This window comes from Hibiscus syriacus, unplaced genomic scaffold (assembly GCF_006381635.1).
Source record: "Hibiscus syriacus cultivar Baekdansim isolate YM2019G1 unplaced genomic scaffold, ASM638163v2 tig00110556_pilon, whole genome shotgun sequence".
Lineage (NCBI taxonomy): Eukaryota > Viridiplantae > Streptophyta > Magnoliopsida > Malvales > Malvaceae > Hibiscus > Hibiscus syriacus.
The window spans coordinates 3609780-3630778 of NW_024062779.1; the positions used below are offsets into that span (position 1 = coordinate 3609780).

Here is a 20999-nt window from a genome sequence, read left to right on the forward strand (position 1 = left end):
AGTTATTTTGTCCTTTTGCACAAAAAAATTTATAAAGATAAATATAAAAGTATTTAAAGTATTAAGAAATTAAAAATAAAAAACTATAAAATGTGAAAATTTGTGAAAAATAAAAAAAATATTTTTTTTGGTATGCAAAGGAAATGAACTAAAAGGATCAGTTAACCAACAACATTCTAAATCCTGGTGGAGTGACAACTTAGCCATGCCATCTGCAATCTTGCCCCTTTCACGTTTAACATGTTGAATTTCCACTCTATGTGAGCTACAATAAAAAAGCGATGTTGATAATATATATATATATTAAAAAATCATTAAATTTCCCGTAGATAAAAAATAAAAAATAAAATATATTTTTAAAAAAGGATAAAAATATCATTAAGTCTGCGATAATATTTAAATATGTATTACCTCCTTTCTCAAACACTATGATGTCCAGCTTGATGCCTAGCCAAGCATTGGATTCTCTTTGTATATGAACTTCGCTTCCTTATAAGTTGGGATCAGTAATATTACCCATTTTACTCAACTTTTAAAAAGATAATGATGTTAATTTGTAGATATAATTCACGTGATTAACATTTAATATTACAGAGAATTTTTATTTTCAATGTTTTTATATTAAAATGAATTATTAATCTTTTATCAAATTACAAAAAGATAACTATTATAATATAAATTGTGAATGAATTTAAAATTATATGGGACAACAAGGGAAAAAACAATAGGGATAATTAGGGAATTGATGCAAAATTGAAGGGGGTCCCAAATTTGTTTTTGGAATATACAATTACATGGAGCAGGACTTGTTAAGTCTAAAAATCTGGAATATTGTTCTATAAAAAGAAGACAAAAACATACATAGACTTTGTCAAAAAGCTCCCTCCCCACACGTGTGGACTGTAGCCTTTATTGACTAGGTTTTGCTTTTGAATATTTGTTGTTGGATTAAGTTTTAATTATTGCTTTAGCCAAAAGCTGATGTTGAGGTTAACGAGGATGGATCGGTCTAATCTACCCTTGGTTTCACCCAAACCGGCATCCTCTTCTTCATTCTTACTGTCGGAAAGTTGATTATCGTGTCTTCTTCCGCCACCCATCTGAACATTTTTTTTGTTAAATTCAGATTATTAAAAACCAAATAAAAATTGGAATCATAAGATGATTATAAATTAAGGTTCGAATTAAATACAGGCAGGGTAATGACTCCAAGACCCTTCCTGCCTGTGTTAAATTATTCACAGGCCCACCCTAGCTACTAAGGTGTTAAAATGCATGTCTATTACATGTAGCATCTTTCTTGTATATTGAGCTGATTTGATTGGTTAATACCATTTTGATGTGCTCAATGCAATTTTGACCAAATAAATACGAAAACGGAGAGTACCTGAAATTAGTGACAAAATGGTGTAGGAAAATGGAAGCTTCAAGCCTGGCCAAATCAAGTCCGGGGCACAGCCTTTGTCCACCACCAAATGGAGTGAAGTTATAACTGCTAATTATGTCTTTCTCCTGCAAATGATGATCAGTCCCCATATGTCTATTAGTCTAATGCTAGAAAAGCAAAACATTAGGGTTAGAACAATAAAAACTGATTAATGGATAATAATATTTAAATTATTTATGAATAATAATTATTACAAAGTGTGTGCATCTTACTTGCCATCTCCATGGATTAAAGTGATAAGGCCAATCGTAGTGATTTTCATCGAGATGGACTGATCTAAAATAAGCAAAAAAGCACCAGCCTTTTGGTATCAGATACCCTTTTATCTCCACGTCTTTCATGGCCTTTCTCATCACCCCTGTTATTACGTTTCCCATCCTTAAAGTCTCTGTGATAACCTGTTTAATACAACACGGATTAATTATTTATTAAAAGCAACGTATAACCCTCGTTCATTGGTTGAATTGCTTACACTTTGTGTAAAAGGTAATGATAAGTAATCACTCCAAATCAATGACTCCCCATTTTGATCTTTGAACCTTTTCAACTTCAAGTTCTCCTCCTAAGAAATGTTCATAACAAAATGTTAAATTATAATTATGTGTGCTCACAATTATAATTAATTATAAAAGTAAATTCAATACAAAAGTTAGTTATTATTTTCTAGACCTCCTAGTTGGAATCATGTAAGGATTAGTTTAACAATACTTTTAAAAAGTATAATGAAAAATATTTTTAAAAAGTGTTCCTATTATTTTATTCAAGACCTTATCGTTTAAAATTATTGTAATTTTTTTTACAACATAAATGATCATTTTATACATTATATTATTAGTTCAAAATATACTTTAATTTTTCTAATATTATAATAAATAAATTATATCGATTTAAATTATAATGAAAATATAAAATTAAATAAATTTATAATGAACGTACGTATTTCATGAAAATATAAAATTTAAATATTTTTTAGCTGAAAATAATGAACGGAAGTCTTAAGTAAAATCGATTAGAAAGGGTAATGCTGCTGTCATAAAGAAACTATATATGTCTAGTGTGGACAAAACCTTAATATTTTTTTTACCAAAAAAACAAGCCTGCCAGTTGTGCCTAGATGGACAAATCACTATGAGAAAGAGTTGAAATTAGTGAAAAAAAATATTCTCAAAACTTACTGTACCACTAAGAAAAGTACTAGTATGGAGTCTTTGTTCAGGAATTAAGACAGTAATTTGTTGACGCCGAGTCAATCAAAGCAACATAGTATGTCCATGTGTCGAAGAAATGGTGATTGCCACTCATTTTTTTCTCAGTGGAAAAGAAATGACATGATAAATGTCGTTGATATTAATATAATATAAAGTTTGGTATTCGATACCTGTCATGAAAACTTAAACCCGATTTAAAACCGGTTTTTGAAATTAAAATCGCGTACCGTCAATTGATGTAACGCAGCGGGACAATCCGAGAGGTATTTGATAGCAAGAGTCATTAAAACAGGCACAGAATCTTCGCCGGGGATCATCATATCGATCATGTTACCGGCTATCAGATCATCCGTTAACAGTTCACTGGCGTCCTTGAGCAAAACATCGACCACATCTCGTGGAGCCACTGCACTCGTGCTTGAATTCCTTCTAGATTGGATGATTTTGTGTACAATCTTAACCATTCTCTTCTTTGCCTGAAATAGACACAATTTCAACGCCGTTTTGCCTTTTTTTTTCAGACACACCAGTCCCCACCATAAGCATTTTTGTATATAATAATGTAACTTGCCTGCAAAGATCGATAAAGTTGAGTTCCAGGTACTTTTACAGGTAAGGACATAAGGCCTGATATGAATTCTTGGAACTGTTTCTTAAGAACTTCCATTTCTTCACCTGGGTTCAAGCTAATCAATGCCTTGACTAGTACTTGAAAAGCGATCTAGAGACGAAAAAAGAAGGGTATTTTCATCTTTAACTTTTCAAAAGGATCGACTACAAGTAAAGGCACATAATCATTATGAAGCAAAATTCCCAGACAACATGATTCATGCAAAATTATTGCGAACCCCGTGATCTTAAACTGGGTTGCTTTCACCTTCCAGCGGAAACAAAAATATTCAATCTTCAATGATTCCTTTCACGAAAGAAAGAATCCGAGAAATTAAGAGTGAAATGGAAATGTTTGTGTGCACGTGTTTTACTTTTGTCTGTGTCTGCTGCATATGAAATTAAGATCAAGAAGCCAGATATAGATATAAGAGATATGGGATATTTTGCTTTTTGCTGTGTCTGTGTAGGAACTCTTATCAAGAAAAAATGTTATCCTACACAACTTTGAAGGGAAACAAATGGCAGGGAGCAAACTTAAATGAAAAAGGAATATTTATGCAGAATAATTTCACTAAAAGAGAGGAACTAAAAGGCACTAACAGTTTTGGTTTCATCTTGAATGAAAATGGGTTGATCATCTCTCCATTGATCCATCGCTTGCTGGACATAACTTTGCATGTCTCGAGTGATCTGATGTTTGAGATGTGGAGACTTGAAGAATGATCCTATGAGACCATGGATTTTCCTTTGTAAGCTCCCATTGATCAGAAGAATGGAGGATTTGCCCATCAACTCGGTCAAGGATTTCGGATAGAACGGCACGAAAGCCTTTGAATCACTTTGTAGAACGAACCGACTCACTTCTGCATCGGTTGAAACTATAGTTGGGGTCCCAAATATGTGTGATTTGAAAACTTTCCCATACCTAAAAAAACAACACAAATCAGTAGTGTCTCACCTTCATAAATATAAAACACGACCAGTATCTTCATATTGAATGAAAACAAAAACCCTAACATGTTTAGCAAGATATTCATGGAAGCGACAAACATATAGTAAGGATGTTTACATGCGGCGGCGACGGTCCGTGAAGCTCTCGGGGCGGTCGGAGTAAGCACATGAAATGAAATCGATGGTTTCACCGAGGAAAGGCCAGCCGACGGTTCCTAGAGGAAGCTGGCATGAGGTTTTGGATCTCAGACTTTTGGTTTTGGAATGAAGAAATATGATGGAAAACACAAGTGTTGTCATAAACACAATAACGAACATCAATGAACTGATCATCTCCATGATTGCTGATTCTTTCTTTCTTTCTTTTTCTTTTCTCCTATCTTACTTTCCTTCCCGCACGTACGCTTGCCCTCTCTCTCTCTATCTTTCTCGCTTCTTAAATACCCTTAATCATAGTGAAAATTTCTCTCTCTTTTCTTTCCTTTATGTTTTGATGAAATATATGCAGTGCACGCGTGTAGATGAAAAAAAAATGCAAAAGAAAGAGAATGAGTATTGGAACTATACATGAATCCGAGAAATTGATATTAAAACCAATAAGAGATGATATGAATGTACTCCACCGAGAATGTTAAATATTATAATATTGAGAAGGGTAAAGTTCGATTAGATTATTATGAGTGACATATTAAAAATATTTTTTAATGAAAATATATATTGATAATATAAATTTTTTGAATATGACGAGCACAATTAAAATTTAGATTGAATATTATCAATAAAATAAATAAATAATCTAAAAAGATTTAGATTTTAAAATAAACAAAACTACATATGGATTGGCCAATAATTATGGATGAATAAAATTAGACAATGAAAAAACTAGATCATTTAATTTTAAAGGTAATTAATTAAACTCTAGCCGCCTATCTTTTGAAAACTCTAAGGTCGTTTATCTCTCTTTTTCTTCTTCTTCTTATTTTTTGTTGATATGATGTGACATTGACAGCGGTTTTTATGCTGATTGACATAGTTGATATTTCTTTTTTTCTTTAATTTTATATCACATCTTTTTTATTAAATAATATTGTCTTTATGATACTTTTCTCTGTTTTAATGGCACGTTTTCTATGTTTTTATGTCATGTTTTTAGTCTTTTATTATTATTTTAGTTTTTCTTTCTCAGGGTTGGATTATACATTGCAATAACTAATTAATATGACATTTATTTGTTATCATGTTGATCTTTCCCACTTTGGACACTCAGTTTGGAATTAAATACTTGATTTGTGTTTGTGGATAGTTTTTAACGTCGCTCGACTCTGATTTATGGTTTTTTCAGTGATCTTTTAATAGTTTTATCCCTTTTTATGATTCGCTTGTCAATGCATTTAGATCTATTTGTATTTATATTTTGTTTGAGTTTTTTGGTTAGGTTTGTAATTTTTTTTATCTTGTATGGTCCTTGTGTGATCTTAAGTGGTAAGTTTTTTTTTGTTACAAAAAGTTTAGGTCAGGGGTGGCTTTCCCAGTCAAGGGTCAGGGCATACCTAAGACCCAATTGGGATTTACATAGGAATTTACAGATTGTCCACAAAGAGTGACTATGGTGGGATTCAAACTTGGCCTTACAAGCTAAAATTCATGAATCCCAAGGTGGTTAGTTTTTATGTTAGAGGTTATAGAAAAATATCCTAATTATATGTTTAGTTTATGTTTATAGTTATAAATATTCATTGTAATTTAAAATATTTTCTCTTTTTAATAAAACTCTCTTTTTATAAAAAAAAGTTAATAAATATTTAATTTGACATATTTAAATTAAGGTTTAGGATCTACATACACCATGTAAAACTAATAAGTTTTACGTCAATTTATAATCATTAGATTTAAATAAATAAACGACTTAAATTTAATTAAAATTTATAGCCCATAAATAAATATTTCTTTCTCACGGTAAAACAATATTTCCCCCCTTTAGGATTAGGGTTTATAATTTAGAGTTTAAGATTCAAACGTTTAGGTTTATGGTTTATGATATGGGGTTTGTGGTTTAGGGTTTAGTGATTGGAGTTTAAGATTTAGGGTCTATGATTTGTGGTATGTGTTTTAGAATTTGAAATTTTGGGATTTAGGATTTGATATTTTTTATTGGGGTAAAAAATGTATTGTTTTACTGAGAGTTAAAAAAATATTTATTTATGGGTTATAAAATAAAATTAAATCTAAACTATTTATTTGTTTAAGTCTAATAAACTTTTTAGTTTTACATAAGGCAAGTAGTTCCCGCCTATTAAATTAATATGGATTAAGATTGCATCTAAACAAAAATACTTAAGAAACATGAACATGCCTCGTCTAAATCTTTAATAACTTCGTATCTGAAGCGGGTCTAATGGTACACCATTTTAAAAAGCATTTAAATTGTTGGTTTTAGAGATAAGGTTTCCATGTGTGATGCTTTGTTAGAGTAGCTAAAAACAACATAGGGTGAGGTAATTAATTATATGAGTTAAAAAGGTATATTTTACTTTTAAATGCTTTATTATTCCAGGGTTTAGGTTCTACAGAAACAATACACCATTACATTTAATAAACCGAGGAAAACTATATGTATATTATAATCCAAGTACATAGAGAACGCACGGAATGTGACGTAGGATAGGAACTTACACTAGTAATCGTCCGGTGGATGATCGTTAAGAGGAAACACTTTCTGTAAGGTTGTACTACTTATTTAATTAAATAAACCAGATTTTAGGGGAAATATACATTTTAAACCAGAGGCTTCTAAATCAATTAGATTTGTCACTCCATAAATATATATATTAACATACGGGTCAGTTGAAATAATAATAATAATAGCAAGTGAGGGGACATTGCCCAAAAGAAGGAAATCAAAAGGGAAAAGAGGTTGGAGATACAATAATATCCAGAATGACTTTATGGTTTTATTTGCAAGATGGCGCCCATTTGGGTTACAATTATGAGTAGCATCACCCGAAATCATTGTGACCAAAGACATGCCATAATTTTAATATGAGTTAATTGCACTATACAGCCTCAAAATATGACTTTTATTCTAAAGTAGTCCTTGAACTTTTGAGTATTCTAATTTCATCCATGAACTATGACTCTCATCCTAAATTAGTCCCCAAACTTTTAAATATTCTAAATTCATCCTCAAACCATGACCCTAATTCTATATTTGAATGATTTGGGGGAGGGTTATTAGAATGTTCAAAATTTTGGGGATTAATTTGGGATGAGGGTCATAGTTTGGGGATGATTTTGGAATGTTCAAAAGTTTAAGGACCAATTTAGAATGATGATCATAGTTTAAGGGTGAATTTAAAACTTTTAAAAGTTTAAGGACCAATTTGGAAGGAGGATCATAGTTTGAGGACGTACAATGCAATTTACTCTTTTAGTATATAGTTATACATTAATGAGTTAATTAACCGTAAAGGTTAACCTAATGTCCGTAAATAAATCTTTCTTCTCGGAATTAATAATATTTGACTTTGATAATCAAACAATTAATAAAAGATTTACATAATTATTTATTAATCACTTAGATAACTTTTTTTTTTGAAAAAACACTTTTTGTTAGAGGTGATAATCACTTGGATAAATTTAAATTCGGAGAATGAAGTGCCCACAGAAAGTAGTGGATGATTGACCGTTGAGAGGCATCCCCTTATTTGCAGGGCAGCCTCTTGAATATTTCTTATGGTTTTCTTCTCTTTGTCTTGGTTTTTGATTTCTTCTTTCTATATATTTATACATATCTATACACTAAAACCCTAGGCCTACTTTCATGCCCATCACTTTCTTATTTTTTTTTCTGGAACGAATATATAGTTTTATATTATGAAAGATAAATTTATAAAATTTTAAGAGATGAAAATAAATTTCAATTAAAAATATAAAAAAAATTAAAATATATAAATATTTAAGATTTTTAGGAAAATGACTGTCCCACTCTTTTCTTTCAATTCATCCCTAGACATGTAGGAGTGGCTCCCTCCCTTTATTAATTTACTTAAAAAAAATTCTCAAATCTAATAAATAAAACCAAATCCCAAACCTTCTTTCCCAATCAAAAGAGGTATGGGTGGTCAAAATAGTAGAGCATGAAACACACTGGATTGATCAAGTGCAAAATGGTCATTTCACTTTGTAGAAAGGAATTAAAAAAAACCCATTTTATGTTTGACTGTATAATTTTATTGGAAAGAAAATCTTCCTTTGATAGAATATGGCCCCTACTTCTTGATCGCGCAATGCTGGCGCACTTGCAGTCTTTATTTTTCCTAATTAAACCTACATGGGCTGCCATTTGCTAGATGGTTTAAACAACCAAAGTAATTATGATTAGGGTAAAGTATACAAATGGTCACTTGACTATAGGTATTATTTTATTAAGTCACTCGATTATTAAAAGTTACAAAATGGTCACCCGACTATTTATTAGGTTTCAAGCTCATCCTTTTTCGTTAAAAAATTAGCGATTGTCTAAGCTGGACATTAACATGATGAATATGATACTCGTTTGAGATTTTGAGATCATATTTTATCATGTCACAATTAACATATTAACGTTCAGTTTAGAATACCATCAATTTTTTAACGAAAAATGACGAGTTTAGAACATAATGAATAGTCGGTGACCATTTTATAACTTTTAATAGTTAAGAAACTCAACAAAACAACTCTATAGTGAATGATTATTTTATAACTTTTGGTCGAGAGACTTAATAAAACAATATCCATAGTCGGGTACCATTCGTATATTTTACCCTTATGATTAAGTGTCTTGCTTACTAAATTATTCGTATCATCATTGCATCCAATTGTTTTCCAACCATCTTCCCTTATGGGCTTCTATTTGTTTAATCCTTCTATATCCTTTGAGAACCCCAAATATCATATATTCATTGGAGAATAAAATTGTTAATTTATTTTCTTTAAAAGTTTTTTCACACAGTTTTTCCATCATTACGAATTAAGAGGCTTCCTTGCAAAAATAATTTTAGAAACCCATTAATTAGATATCATTGCCATATGGTACTGGAATTGTTGCCTAAGAACCTCCTATTGATTGCCTTGATGTCTGAAGAAAATAATAATTATTTGTGTACGGTGATGATTCCCATCACTACATGGAGAATCTCATCAATAAATGACATGGTAGGCTGATAATAATTTTTTGAGAAAATTTCACAACAGGTCACTAGGCTTTTTACTCCATAAAATTTGGGGTAAAGTTCAGAAAGGGGCCACAATTTACTCCAAATTTAAATTGGTGGTTTATGAATCACTGCTCCTTTTACAAGTACGGCTCATGCAGGGTTCAGTCCAAGAATATTACAAAACATTTATATTCTTTGTTTATTTCAGCTCAGAGTGGCCTTTAAATTGAAAATTTCAAGTCACTTTCAATCACACATACCATTCTTGAGCCTGGTGGTGGAAGCCAGCTGATGGTCTAAGCCTGCAGTCTCAAAACTCAAAAAGTAAAATCCAATTATTCATTGCAGATTCAAGTAAGGTTCCCAAAATAAGGCAATAATGTCATCAACATTTCCCTTGTGTGAAATTTACAGGGAGACAGCTGTATCTACAATGTACACAAGAATAGGATGCAATTCCTTTCTGTTTTCATCAAGCCAACAAATGAAAGAAACCAGAAAACTCGAAATCTGGGTAACATATGCTTAAAAACTCCACGTTGCCGTCAACTTCCAATAGGGATGGCAACGGCCGGTTTGGACCGGGTATTGGTCCCCGTCCCCGTTTAAAAAACCGGTACCCATCCCCGTTTAAAAAACCGCGGGGATTTAAACGGGGATCTCCGTCGGGTAATCGGGGAAAACCGCGGGGAAACGGTTATCCCCATTTAGCACAAACGATTATTTAAACGGGTATTGGGCTGAGAATCGGGCCGGGTATATATATATATTTAAATTAAATATATTTTTTATTTAAATTAAATTTATTAATATTATATATATATATATATATATATTTTTTTAATATTTACGGGTCGGGTATCGGGGCGGGGATTACCAAACCCGTCCCCGTCCCCGTTTAAAATAAATGGGTTTTCCCCGTCCCCGTCCCCGTTTATCATCCCCAACCCGACCCGTTTAATTCGGGTTTTCGGTTTTCTCCGTCGGGTTCGGTTTTTTTGCCATCCCTAACTTCCAAGGGTCACCATAACCATACGAGCACTGACAGTTGTAGCCGAAACAGGAAGTGCAGCTAGCATTTCTTGCAACATCTTCTATTATGCTCGTATCCCTTTTTTCTCCTTTTTTTCTCAAGAAAAGGTAAGCTGCAACAATCATACATTCCTACCGGACATGTAACAAATCATGTTTCCAAAAAAAAATTACATTGTCAGATACAACCTAGAAACTCCAACAATCACAAGTTTGACAATTTAAAAAGAAACTTGTAGTAAAAGCTAAGTTGGGACCAGGGAAATGGGGAGCGGGGAGGAAGAAGGAAAGAGCAGGTGTCATAACTTGGGAGGGTGGACCACAAAACAAATATATGATTCTCTCAGACAATATAGTACATGAAACTGTTAATAGAACCAAAGAGCACGATTAAAGAAGCGAAAGATTAATGCGAATTATTACCGACCGACATAAAAAAGCAACAAAGATGTGCTCCTCCTCAAGACCTCAACTAACCAAACAGCATATAGAGAATATATAAAATGTTTATTTCTCATTAACAACTACTTCATCTAATGGTAATTATCGTTAATAATTGGTTATTGTCAGAATACCAACACTGAAAAAATCAAAACCAACCATGATTAAAGAACCTAACAGATCACTAATTATAACAGTTCAAAAACAGAAAGCAATCAAGATGTTATCCTCAACTAAACAACTTATATGTAGTTAAAAGAAAAAGTCAGTTCGTTGTTTATCAAAGCAGCTAGTTCTATTACCAGAAAAAGCAATCACTAACTATTGTATTATCAAAACACAACACTGAAAAAAAATCCCAAAATAATGCACTGAGCCATCCTTTATTACCAATCAGCAATACCTCAGTTCACTTCGTTTAGTTGTAATTTCCGTTACTGATTAGGGACTGCCAAGCTCCTTTATTTAAAAGCAATTGCCATATGAACACCATAGTAATCAACTATACCAGTAATCTCCCCTTAACTAACTTATGAACTAACATAGTTTGCACCTTATCACTAAAACATTGATGGTGCATATCAAATCAATCAACATCTTTCAAGAAGTCATTATGTTGGTGGGTGAGTCTGGTAAAGATTGCGAATAATTTCACATGTCATCATCATCACAAGCAAGGATGAACATGGAGATAATCACTCCATAATCCTTGGCGCTTGAAACTGTAATTATGCATTTAAGAGAATTGCCAGCAAAGATTCACTAACCCCAAAATGGAAGCCCAATTCCAGAAATTTTATTAAAAATGTTTAACTCCGTCAAATGAACACAATTTGGGTTAGGACTGTACCTAAACTTCTTATGCATTACTTGTTCATATCTCTGAATTATTCATAGTTTCAGAATGTGCCAACTCATGATTTGTACTCCCAAAGAAACTATTTTCCTTTTTGTTATCATAATATCTATTCTAGGTGAAGGTATAAAAGGGTATGGTTGATCACTTAAACAAGTAAAAGATAAATTAATCTCAATCACCTGGTCATGCACTAAAGGGTCCATGATTTACAGCACTAACTTTCGATCATGGGATGACTTTACTAGCAGCAGAGCAGGGAATTTGTCTGGTGACTCCAATCAATATACTATTTGCAGAAAACATTTCATGTGTCAAAAGTAATTCAACACAACAGAAAACCACTATCAGAATGATTACAGAATATGGTGATGTTAACAAAAATGAGTAATTGTAAACATCTAGCATAAAAATTGGAATCGCTTTACAGCATAAAGTCGAGAAAAATCCATCGGTGAGAAGCAACAAAGACGTGAAGTGGTAAATTACTTGTTACATGAGCTAAAATATAACCGAAAGACATAAGTGCTAAATGGACATCGGAAACATTCTTCCACACATAGCAGAATAGATAAATAACTACACAACAAATCCTGAGCACTAGGGATTATGACTGTTATCTGAGCTGTGTTATGATATTAACAAGATAGGAAGTCGAAGTTGCACAAAGTATTCATTTTACAAGAGCTTTGTGGTTTCATCGCCATCAAATTTCCAAAGCTTAGTTACCACGGATGAATTTTTTTAACAACACATCTTCACATAAAAGAACATGAACAAATTGAAACGCATAAATGTTATTAGACTGGTAGCATCGATATATTTATCCAATAAAGCAGTACCTAGCTAATAATGAGTAATTATGACTTAGCAGAATAATCTTGGTATTCCCTTTACTAAGAAGATCTGACAAGAAATTATATTACAGAAGGTGCTTACAGATGCAATGCACATCCATATCTATGACATGTTATAGCCAACTAAGACACTACGTAATTGACCCGTATGTATGACATGAAAGACAAATAACTTTAAAAATGCTCTTATAGTTTGGTTAAAAGCCACTGAAGCTTGGCCTTTATTTAAATCTCTTAAAAGAAAGCAACAACTGATCATGAAACAAGCTTTTCACAAAAGAAAATTCTACAAAATTATCTTTCATAGATTTTTTTTGATTAATTATCTTTCATATATTATTAACATTCTTAGGGTCGTTTGATTTTTTATTTTTCTACTTGCATAAAACAAGGATCCATAGTTTATACTTGTTCTTTTTACTTTTTTCAAAAGAAATAACTTGCAAATAACAGTTTTGAAGACTTGAAAATAAATTTTCTTGGATCATGATTCTACTTTAATCAGAAATAATTATGTTAAAATTTACAAGGATAGAAGATAATCTATTGTGGATCTTCACATTTTAATCAAGTATGATTATATGCCCTATCATTTGAATTTGCTTTAGAATAAGTTTGAGGATGCAGAAAATAAATAGCGAAACTACTAAAAGTAACAAACATATTTTGCTCCAACTTTTCATTTTGCTTAAAATATCCAAGTTGAACACCTATTCGAACATGAGTCTAGAGATATGATCCTCCAACGACTCTCCAAATACATGAAAAACTCAAAAAATTGAAAATACCCATACACCTATTCAACACTTACACCCGAGTCCCGTTAATGTAGGTAACATCTAATCAAAGTCTTAACAGTATCCTCTAGAATCCTCACAAGAGTGCAACTACATAACATAAAAACGTTTAGATCATCCAGATTCTATCTCTTATATGACATTCATCCATATCACTGAAGGTACATAGACTGTATTTTACTATAATATGTTGGATCAACTCCGCAATACATCTTTAAGACTCAATATGGACATCTCAACTTATGTGGCTACCATTCATATTCAGCAAATGCATACTCTCAAAAGTCGCATTATTTTCTAAACCTAGGTAAGATCTTCAGGTCTGATTATGGTGACAGCTATTAGCAACAAACAGTATACTTTCCAATTTACTTGGTACCAAGCAAAGAACCTTTCGATAATTAAGAGTAAGGGTATCACTTAAAGATTATAATTCTCAAGTTACGCATAAAATTGGGGAAATTAAATCGTAAAACATATTAGAGCTTATTATTCTTGCTCTTCCTGCAATAGGCAAATATCATGATATGCTTAATTTACATATACAATGAAGGAACACTTCAATTTTAAATTATGATATCCAATTAATGTTCCAAACATAATTGAAGGTTTCTTGAAGGTTGTAATATAAACTCTTGCCTTCCTAACATGCAGAGAAACAAAACCTTAACCGATCCTACTTTGCAGGCTCAAAGCCTAGGAAAGTTGTGGTGGAAAGATAGGAAAAAAGCCATATGGTACGGGACACACAATACAAAGTACAACTGCTGAACACACTACACCAAGTCTACACCTAAAAGAAGTTTTCAAAAAGCAAGGACACCGTCTCACATGCTACACTGCTACAGGGATATAGTTCAATAAAAACAACAAGCTTACTTTGATCTTCAGGCAATGGAACTAACAGACTTTCTGCCAGGTTGGTGCCTACATGTTCCAAGATAAATGTATGTCGAATATCTAAACAGAGGAGTTAATTAAGAACCAGGGCATACTTGGAATGCTGAGACATGCCCAAACCATTGATGGAGGAGCAAACCGTAGACTACCTTCAGCAAACTCAGCCTAGTGTCAGTTTTCAACACAAGCACTTAGGTGTCATGCAGTGCATTTGTTATTGACACTCGAGGCAACAGATGGTCCAAGAACAAAGGATAAATAAATAATAAAGTTTGACATAGTTGACTATATATAAAAATTAAAGAAGTCAAAAAAGATCACGCATTCTCCAAAGTTATTTGAAGAAACAAAGAAGAATGTTAATCAGAGGATCTATCATATTTAGATATTTCACAATGAAAACGTTTCTTGTAATGCAACCTAATGTTAAACTACCCCACCTACTTTTCTTTTGTGTTGTTTTGCTGATTTTAAATCATCTATTAGTGCCATGCAGAAGGCTCGCCAAAATTCACATACATGATTCTGGATGCTTGCAATTTTATCTTCTTTATTTAAATTGCCAACCTTTAGAAAGTTTTGTTCATCCCTCATTGAAATTTTATCATTGTTGTTGCGCATGAAGTGTAACAATCAAGTGCAATAATTAGCAACCAAACCAATAAAAGAGTTTCATATTCAACAGAGCATGTGTATTTCATTGAATCTCAAACTGAATTATAGTCAATGAATGTCATCTCTCCAAAAATGCTCAAACGTATAAACCTCTTAAATTAAGCCATAAACTTATTCCTAACAACATTTACCCATCAAACGCAGAATCATGCAATACACTCAACTAGCACAGAAATCAAAATTCAAACCAAATGAAAAAAAAACTCCCAGGCATTAAACAAATTCAAATAGTGAAATGACCTCAAACAGTAAAGTTGTAGCCCAAAGAAGAGAACAAAGAAACTTGTAACGCCATGGAAACGACTGCTTTAGAAGCTGAGGTAGTGGCAGACCCATTCGCACCTGATGATGTTTAAACCCAGATCCTTTTCCTTTTGTTGCCATTGAAATTGATTAAGTTGAACTGCTGTCTTTTTGCAATAAAAAAAGAATCAAATTTCAAACCTCGGCCCTTCTCAAAAGACAACAGTCGCAGAAGATGATGGGTTTGGGGAAAAGAAAGTGTTTCGAAGTACAAAAGAATAATGGGTTTAGAAATGAGTGCAAGTGTTTCTAACCTCGTCCCTTCGCTTAAACTAGATTTAGAAAACCACACTTGTTCAGTTCTTCGATCACTATGCATATGGCTGTAGACTTGGGCATCAAATTGATTTAGTTTAAAGGTGAAGTACATGAATGATATATGTTTGTGTTATATATATATATATATTTATTAATTTTAAAAGAAAATAATGTGTTCGTTTTTATTTTCATTTAATTAAAATGTGATAACTAAAAATAAATGTGTGATTATATTATAATATATTTAACTATTGTTAACGATATTTAAATTATATCTTAATTAAATAAAAATAAAAATGATTATATATTATATTTTTTGAAACAGAAAAAAAATGGATAAATTACAATCATCAATCACATAATGAACCTTGATTTAAAGGGTTCCTAAATAAATACCCAAGCAAACGAATCTGTATTAGGGAGTTCACAGCAGCATAATACGAATACATTAAATTTTGCGGTCCGATCGCTTTACAAACGAAAATAAAAATAGCTTAATAAATTCAATGTTAGAGAAATCCTTTTTTTTAATTCTAATTTTAATTTTGAAGTAATATGACCATATCAACATCTATCCATATATTTTTACATAATATAAAGATAAAAAGGTAATTTTTACCTTATAATAGATCCAATTTATTACTTTCGCCCATATATTATTTTCGTATTAATTTAACCCTCAATTGTATCATTTTATACCCTGTCATTAACTTAAAATCCTAAAATATAAACCCTAAACCACAGCTCCATTACCTCTAAACCATAAACCATAAACTTATTATTTATAATCTAGAGTTTTAAGTTACGATAAATGTATAGAATGATACAATTAAACAACTCCGAAAGTTAAATTAATGTGAAAATAAGATAGAGACGAAAAATGAAAAACTAGATCTACTATAGGAACAAAAGTAACCTTAAACCTAATAATAAATATTTGATTTAATAATAAATATTATTTAATTAAAAAAGCTTATTTGTAAGCTAATTCATCCACTCGTACTCCCACATACAATGACATGCGTATTCAAACTAAATATCAAATATATAAAAATCCGAGAAGAGAAAAATGTATGTGTTTTTTACACTTGTATTCTCGTAATTTGAAAATGAGAACACAGAATTTTAAATATAACAGGAAATTGTGGTAAGATCACATGATCAAAACAACTTAAGCTTTGGAACGAGGTGGGAAAATGCAACTCTTTTTCTTCTTCCCATTCACGAGTTGAGTTCATCGCTTAATGGGGAGAATTGGACTTTCATCAGATAGCACATACAATACAATGTCAATTTAAAAGTTCTCCATGTACAGGTCCTGCTGGTAGTGACGGTCAAACAATGTATGCCTATACTGTGCTCACACTATTTATAATTTTACCACTCAAGGAAATGGGGATATTTCTGTTAATCAGCTCAACGGCCGACTGCCACTATATCCCTTACCTCGGTATTGAAAACCACCATGACCTGATTCATCAAAAGCTACCGAGTGAACTCAAACTTCATCTCATTGAGTTTGCCGCTTGCGGTATTGTGTCGATGTATATGCATTTTCAAAAGAACTATAGTAAACTAACCTGACAGTGGAGGAGGTGCACCACGTCCCATTGCCGCCATTGAGAACTGACCTTCAGTCCAGCTTCCTCAAGTATGGCAACAAGTTATTCGGCAAATATGGCGTTTGCAGCTGTAAAGAAAGTATAGGCAGTTCCTTTTGCCCCTGCCCTCCCTGTTCGACCAATACAATGGACATAATCCTCAAGGGATCCCGGGAAGTCATAATTGATTACATATCTCACATCTTTCACATCTGCCAACAACCAAATCTTCTAATAAGTAATCCAGATATGAAAGGCCAACAGAGTTGACAATCCCCTTTCCGGAAGTGTTGGTTGCCATTCAAAACATCACCACCATTAGGATAGCTGAATTACTACAAACTACCACGCCACATTATATATTGCAGAAGGAACCAAAACCACTAGTACTAGCCAGAAAATTTGGATTATGGAGTAGCATGCAAAAATATTAATGTTGGCCACCAACATAGAAAGGAACCTAGGGAAATCCACAATTATCATCATAATAGTCAAGTAGTTAAGAAGTCTAGCCCTAGATTGTGAAAGCTATATTTGTATGCTTCGCAAAACCAGGATACAACATACGCATACCATACATTCATTATAAGACGAACGGATGGATGAATATTTGACCAGATCTATCATTGCTTCAACAGTAATGCCCGTAAATGTTTAACCATAATAATAATAATGAGCATGAATGGCTAAAGTAATGCCTTATTAACATAAAAAAGAAGGCACGGATATGGTAATAAGACCTTTGAGTAATACTTAAGCAGCAATAATGAGGAAAAACAATTCTAACAGGTGGTGTTTCATACAACTAAATAAAAAATCATTCTGCTGGCAGCAAATCAAGTGCAAGGTTCAAGTGATTTTTCTTTTAAAAAATATTCAATAAAATATAAATATACAGAGAAAAAGCAAATTCAAATGGGCCTGCCATGTAATACATATTTTGACAAAATGCTTAGGAAGGAAACAGCAATCGAATATCTAACAATACGAAGATGGGAATAAGGAACACTAACAAAAAGGAAGTTTCTGGTAAATTGAATATATAACTAAAATTATGTGAAAACTTAAGAGAAAATGATGATAACAACAATAACCCGGGCAAATCTCATAAAGAAGACAAATAGGCACAAATTCTAATCCATTACAAGAAAAATGCAGTGTACTTGCGAAAGAACAACAAAACAGAGACTGAAGGAATATGTGTACCTAAACCTCGAGCAGCAACATCTGTTGCAGTCATTATAGGGCTCTTGCCAGCTTTAAACTCTGGAAGAACCCAATCCCTTTCTGCCTGACTTTTATCTCCATGAATTGAGAGAGAGTAGGCCAACCGTCCATGCGAAGTTGCCTTGTAATTTGGTCACAACCTTTCTTGGTATCCATGAAAATCTAAATTCTGCTGCCATCCATGAATTGAGATACCCAAATCATTTTATGAACTCACTCTTCAGAGTGGTTAACAGATCATGATATAGCAGCAGAAATAGCATCAAATATATAACAGCTTTACAACTGGATAAAAAGTTCAATTGTACTTTTAGAAAATTATACAAACTCCTTTTATAGCAACAATGTGAAAAACATCAAATATCTATCAATTAAATCTCGGAGTCCAGAGCAATGACCAAATAAAATCCCCTACCATCTAATATGCACAAAATAAATATCACACCCTTAAAACAATAGGTCATAAAACAAGTCCTGAGCTTCACTTTCTGCAGATAGACCAAAAAAAAAAGACAAACAAAAAGAAAAAGAGAATCGGTAATTAATGATAAATAAGCTTGGATTGTTAAAATAACCAACAAAATTATCTGGAAACCCCACGTCACAAAAACTACTCACAGGCTTTGGAACATCACGACCTTCAACTGTAATTTCCCTTCGCTGCCGATACTCCTCGACCTCCACATCTGACATTGCCCCCACTGATGGTGATTCAATATAGAAATTCTTCTTGAAAGGGGGTCAACCCATCCAAATCCAACTTCTTAGGCGGTTCAGCACCATCATAATCCCTGCTGCTCGATGAGTACCACATTGGACCCCGATATGCTGAAGTGCCACCAAACCCCGATTCACTATGCCAAAAGATAAAGTTTTAAAAAACAGAAGAAAAAAAAATACTAAAATTAGACCGGAGAATCTAAACTTCATAGTACTACGAACTTAGATAGGAGATACTGCCAACGGCCAAGTGTCCATTGCGTTAAAATTACTGAAAGGACATAATATTTGAACTAAATCCAAGCATTTTAATGGGTAGTGTAATATCTAATTTTGTCTTGATAATTCAAATCGAATTGAGAGTGATTGAAGACCAATTCGAAGATGCTTATGCACGAATGACAAATTAATTCAGATGACATTGGGGGCATTTGATGGAGTGTTTTTGCTTAATTGGGTTCATTCGAGTAGAATTTCAAGCCTAATTTTTTTAAACCATAGTAATAGAGTTTAATTCCAAAATAAAAGTCCATTGTTTTAATTACAGTCCATTTTCAAAGCTGACCCAACCTGATTACATATCGTTCAACCCATCTTCAAAACCCAATCGACCCTTTTAGCCTTTACCCATTACATCAAATTCACCAAATCCCACAGCCCGTTTATAATAGAAGGGTTTCATCCGACTGAGTATCTCTCTTAGGGAGCACCGATCCTATTCGTTAAGAAGAAAGATGGGTCGATGAAGTTGTGCATCGGCTACAGGCAGTTAAATAAGTTAACCATCAAGAACTGTTACCCATTCCCCATGATAGATGACCTCTTCGACCAGCTCAGAGAGGCATGTGTATTCTCAAAGATTGATCTGCGATCAGCTACTATCACTTGAAAGTCAAGGACAAGGATGTGGCGAAGATGACTTTTAGAACGAGGTACGATCATTATGAGTTCTTAGTAATGTCATTTGGACCCACCAACGCCCCGACGGTATTCATGGACCTAATGAATCGCGTCTTTCACCCATTCTTGAACCAGTTTGTGGTGGTGTTTATAGACGAAATCCTAGTGTACTCCTGATCGAAGGACAAGCAAGATCAACATCTCCGTATTGTTCTCCAGACCCTCAGAGACAGACAATTGTATTTCAAATTCGAGAAGTGCGAGTTTTGGCTGTCAGAGGTGGCATTCTTTGGGTCATGTCATTTCAACTGACGGTATCAAGGTTGACCCTAAAAAAATTAGGGCTATAGTTGAGTGGGAGCCCCAAAGAATGTGTCTGAAGTACGCAATTTTCTCGGGTTAGTCGGGTATTATTATCGGTTTGTTTAGGGTTTTTCGATGATAGCAGCCTCGTTAACCAAATTACTTCATAAGGGAGTTCCCTTTGCTTGGGATGAAATACGACAGGAGAACTTCGAGCAGTTAAAGGTCATCTTAACCCAAGCCCTAGTGTTGACCTAACCAGAGTCGGGTAAGGACTTCAGTTTTCAGCGATGCTTCTTTGAATGTACTTGGATACGTCTTAATACAAGAGGGTAAAGTTGTCGCTTACGCGTCCCGTCAGCTTAAACCTCATGAGCGTAATTATTCTACCAATGACCTTGAACTAGCAGTAGTAGTATTCGCTTTGAAAATTTGGTCCACCATCTTTTTGGTGAGAAGTGTCATATCTTTACCATCACAATAACCTCAAGTATCTTCTCAATCAGAAGGAGTTGAACCTCAGACAGTGTAATGGGTTGAGTTACTTAAGGACTACGAATGCGTGATAGATTATCATCCGAGAAAGGCGGATGTGGTGGCATACGCCTTAAGCAGGAAGTCAATGATCGAGTTGTGATCTCTCCTAGCACGTTTGAGTTTATCTAGTGATGGTGGTTTGCTAGTCAAGTTACGAGTAGAGCCATAGTTGGTAGGTG

General features: G+C 33.2%; 1 protein-coding gene and 1 pseudogene across 1 annotated transcript; both read right to left on the reverse strand.

The window, feature by feature from the left end:
- Positions 1–811: 811 nt before the first annotated feature.
- LOC120131682 (3-epi-6-deoxocathasterone 23-monooxygenase CYP90D1-like) lies at positions 812–4741 on the reverse strand. The gene is made up of 8 exons (XM_039148618.1): positions 4337–4741; positions 3868–4192; positions 3227–3376; positions 2883–3131; positions 1920–2009; positions 1660–1845; positions 1388–1512; positions 812–1100 (listed from the first exon to the last, which is right to left on the reverse strand). Exons 1-8 carry the CDS (start codon positions 4555–4557, stop codon positions 1010–1012), a joined length of 1437 nt encoding a protein of 478 aa, XP_039004549.1. The 5' UTR covers positions 4558–4741; the 3' UTR covers positions 812–1009.
- Positions 4742–16943: 12202 nt separating this feature from the next.
- Positions 16944–18543, reverse strand: LOC120131565 (annotated as a pseudogene).
- Positions 18544–20999: the final 2456 nt, after the last annotated feature.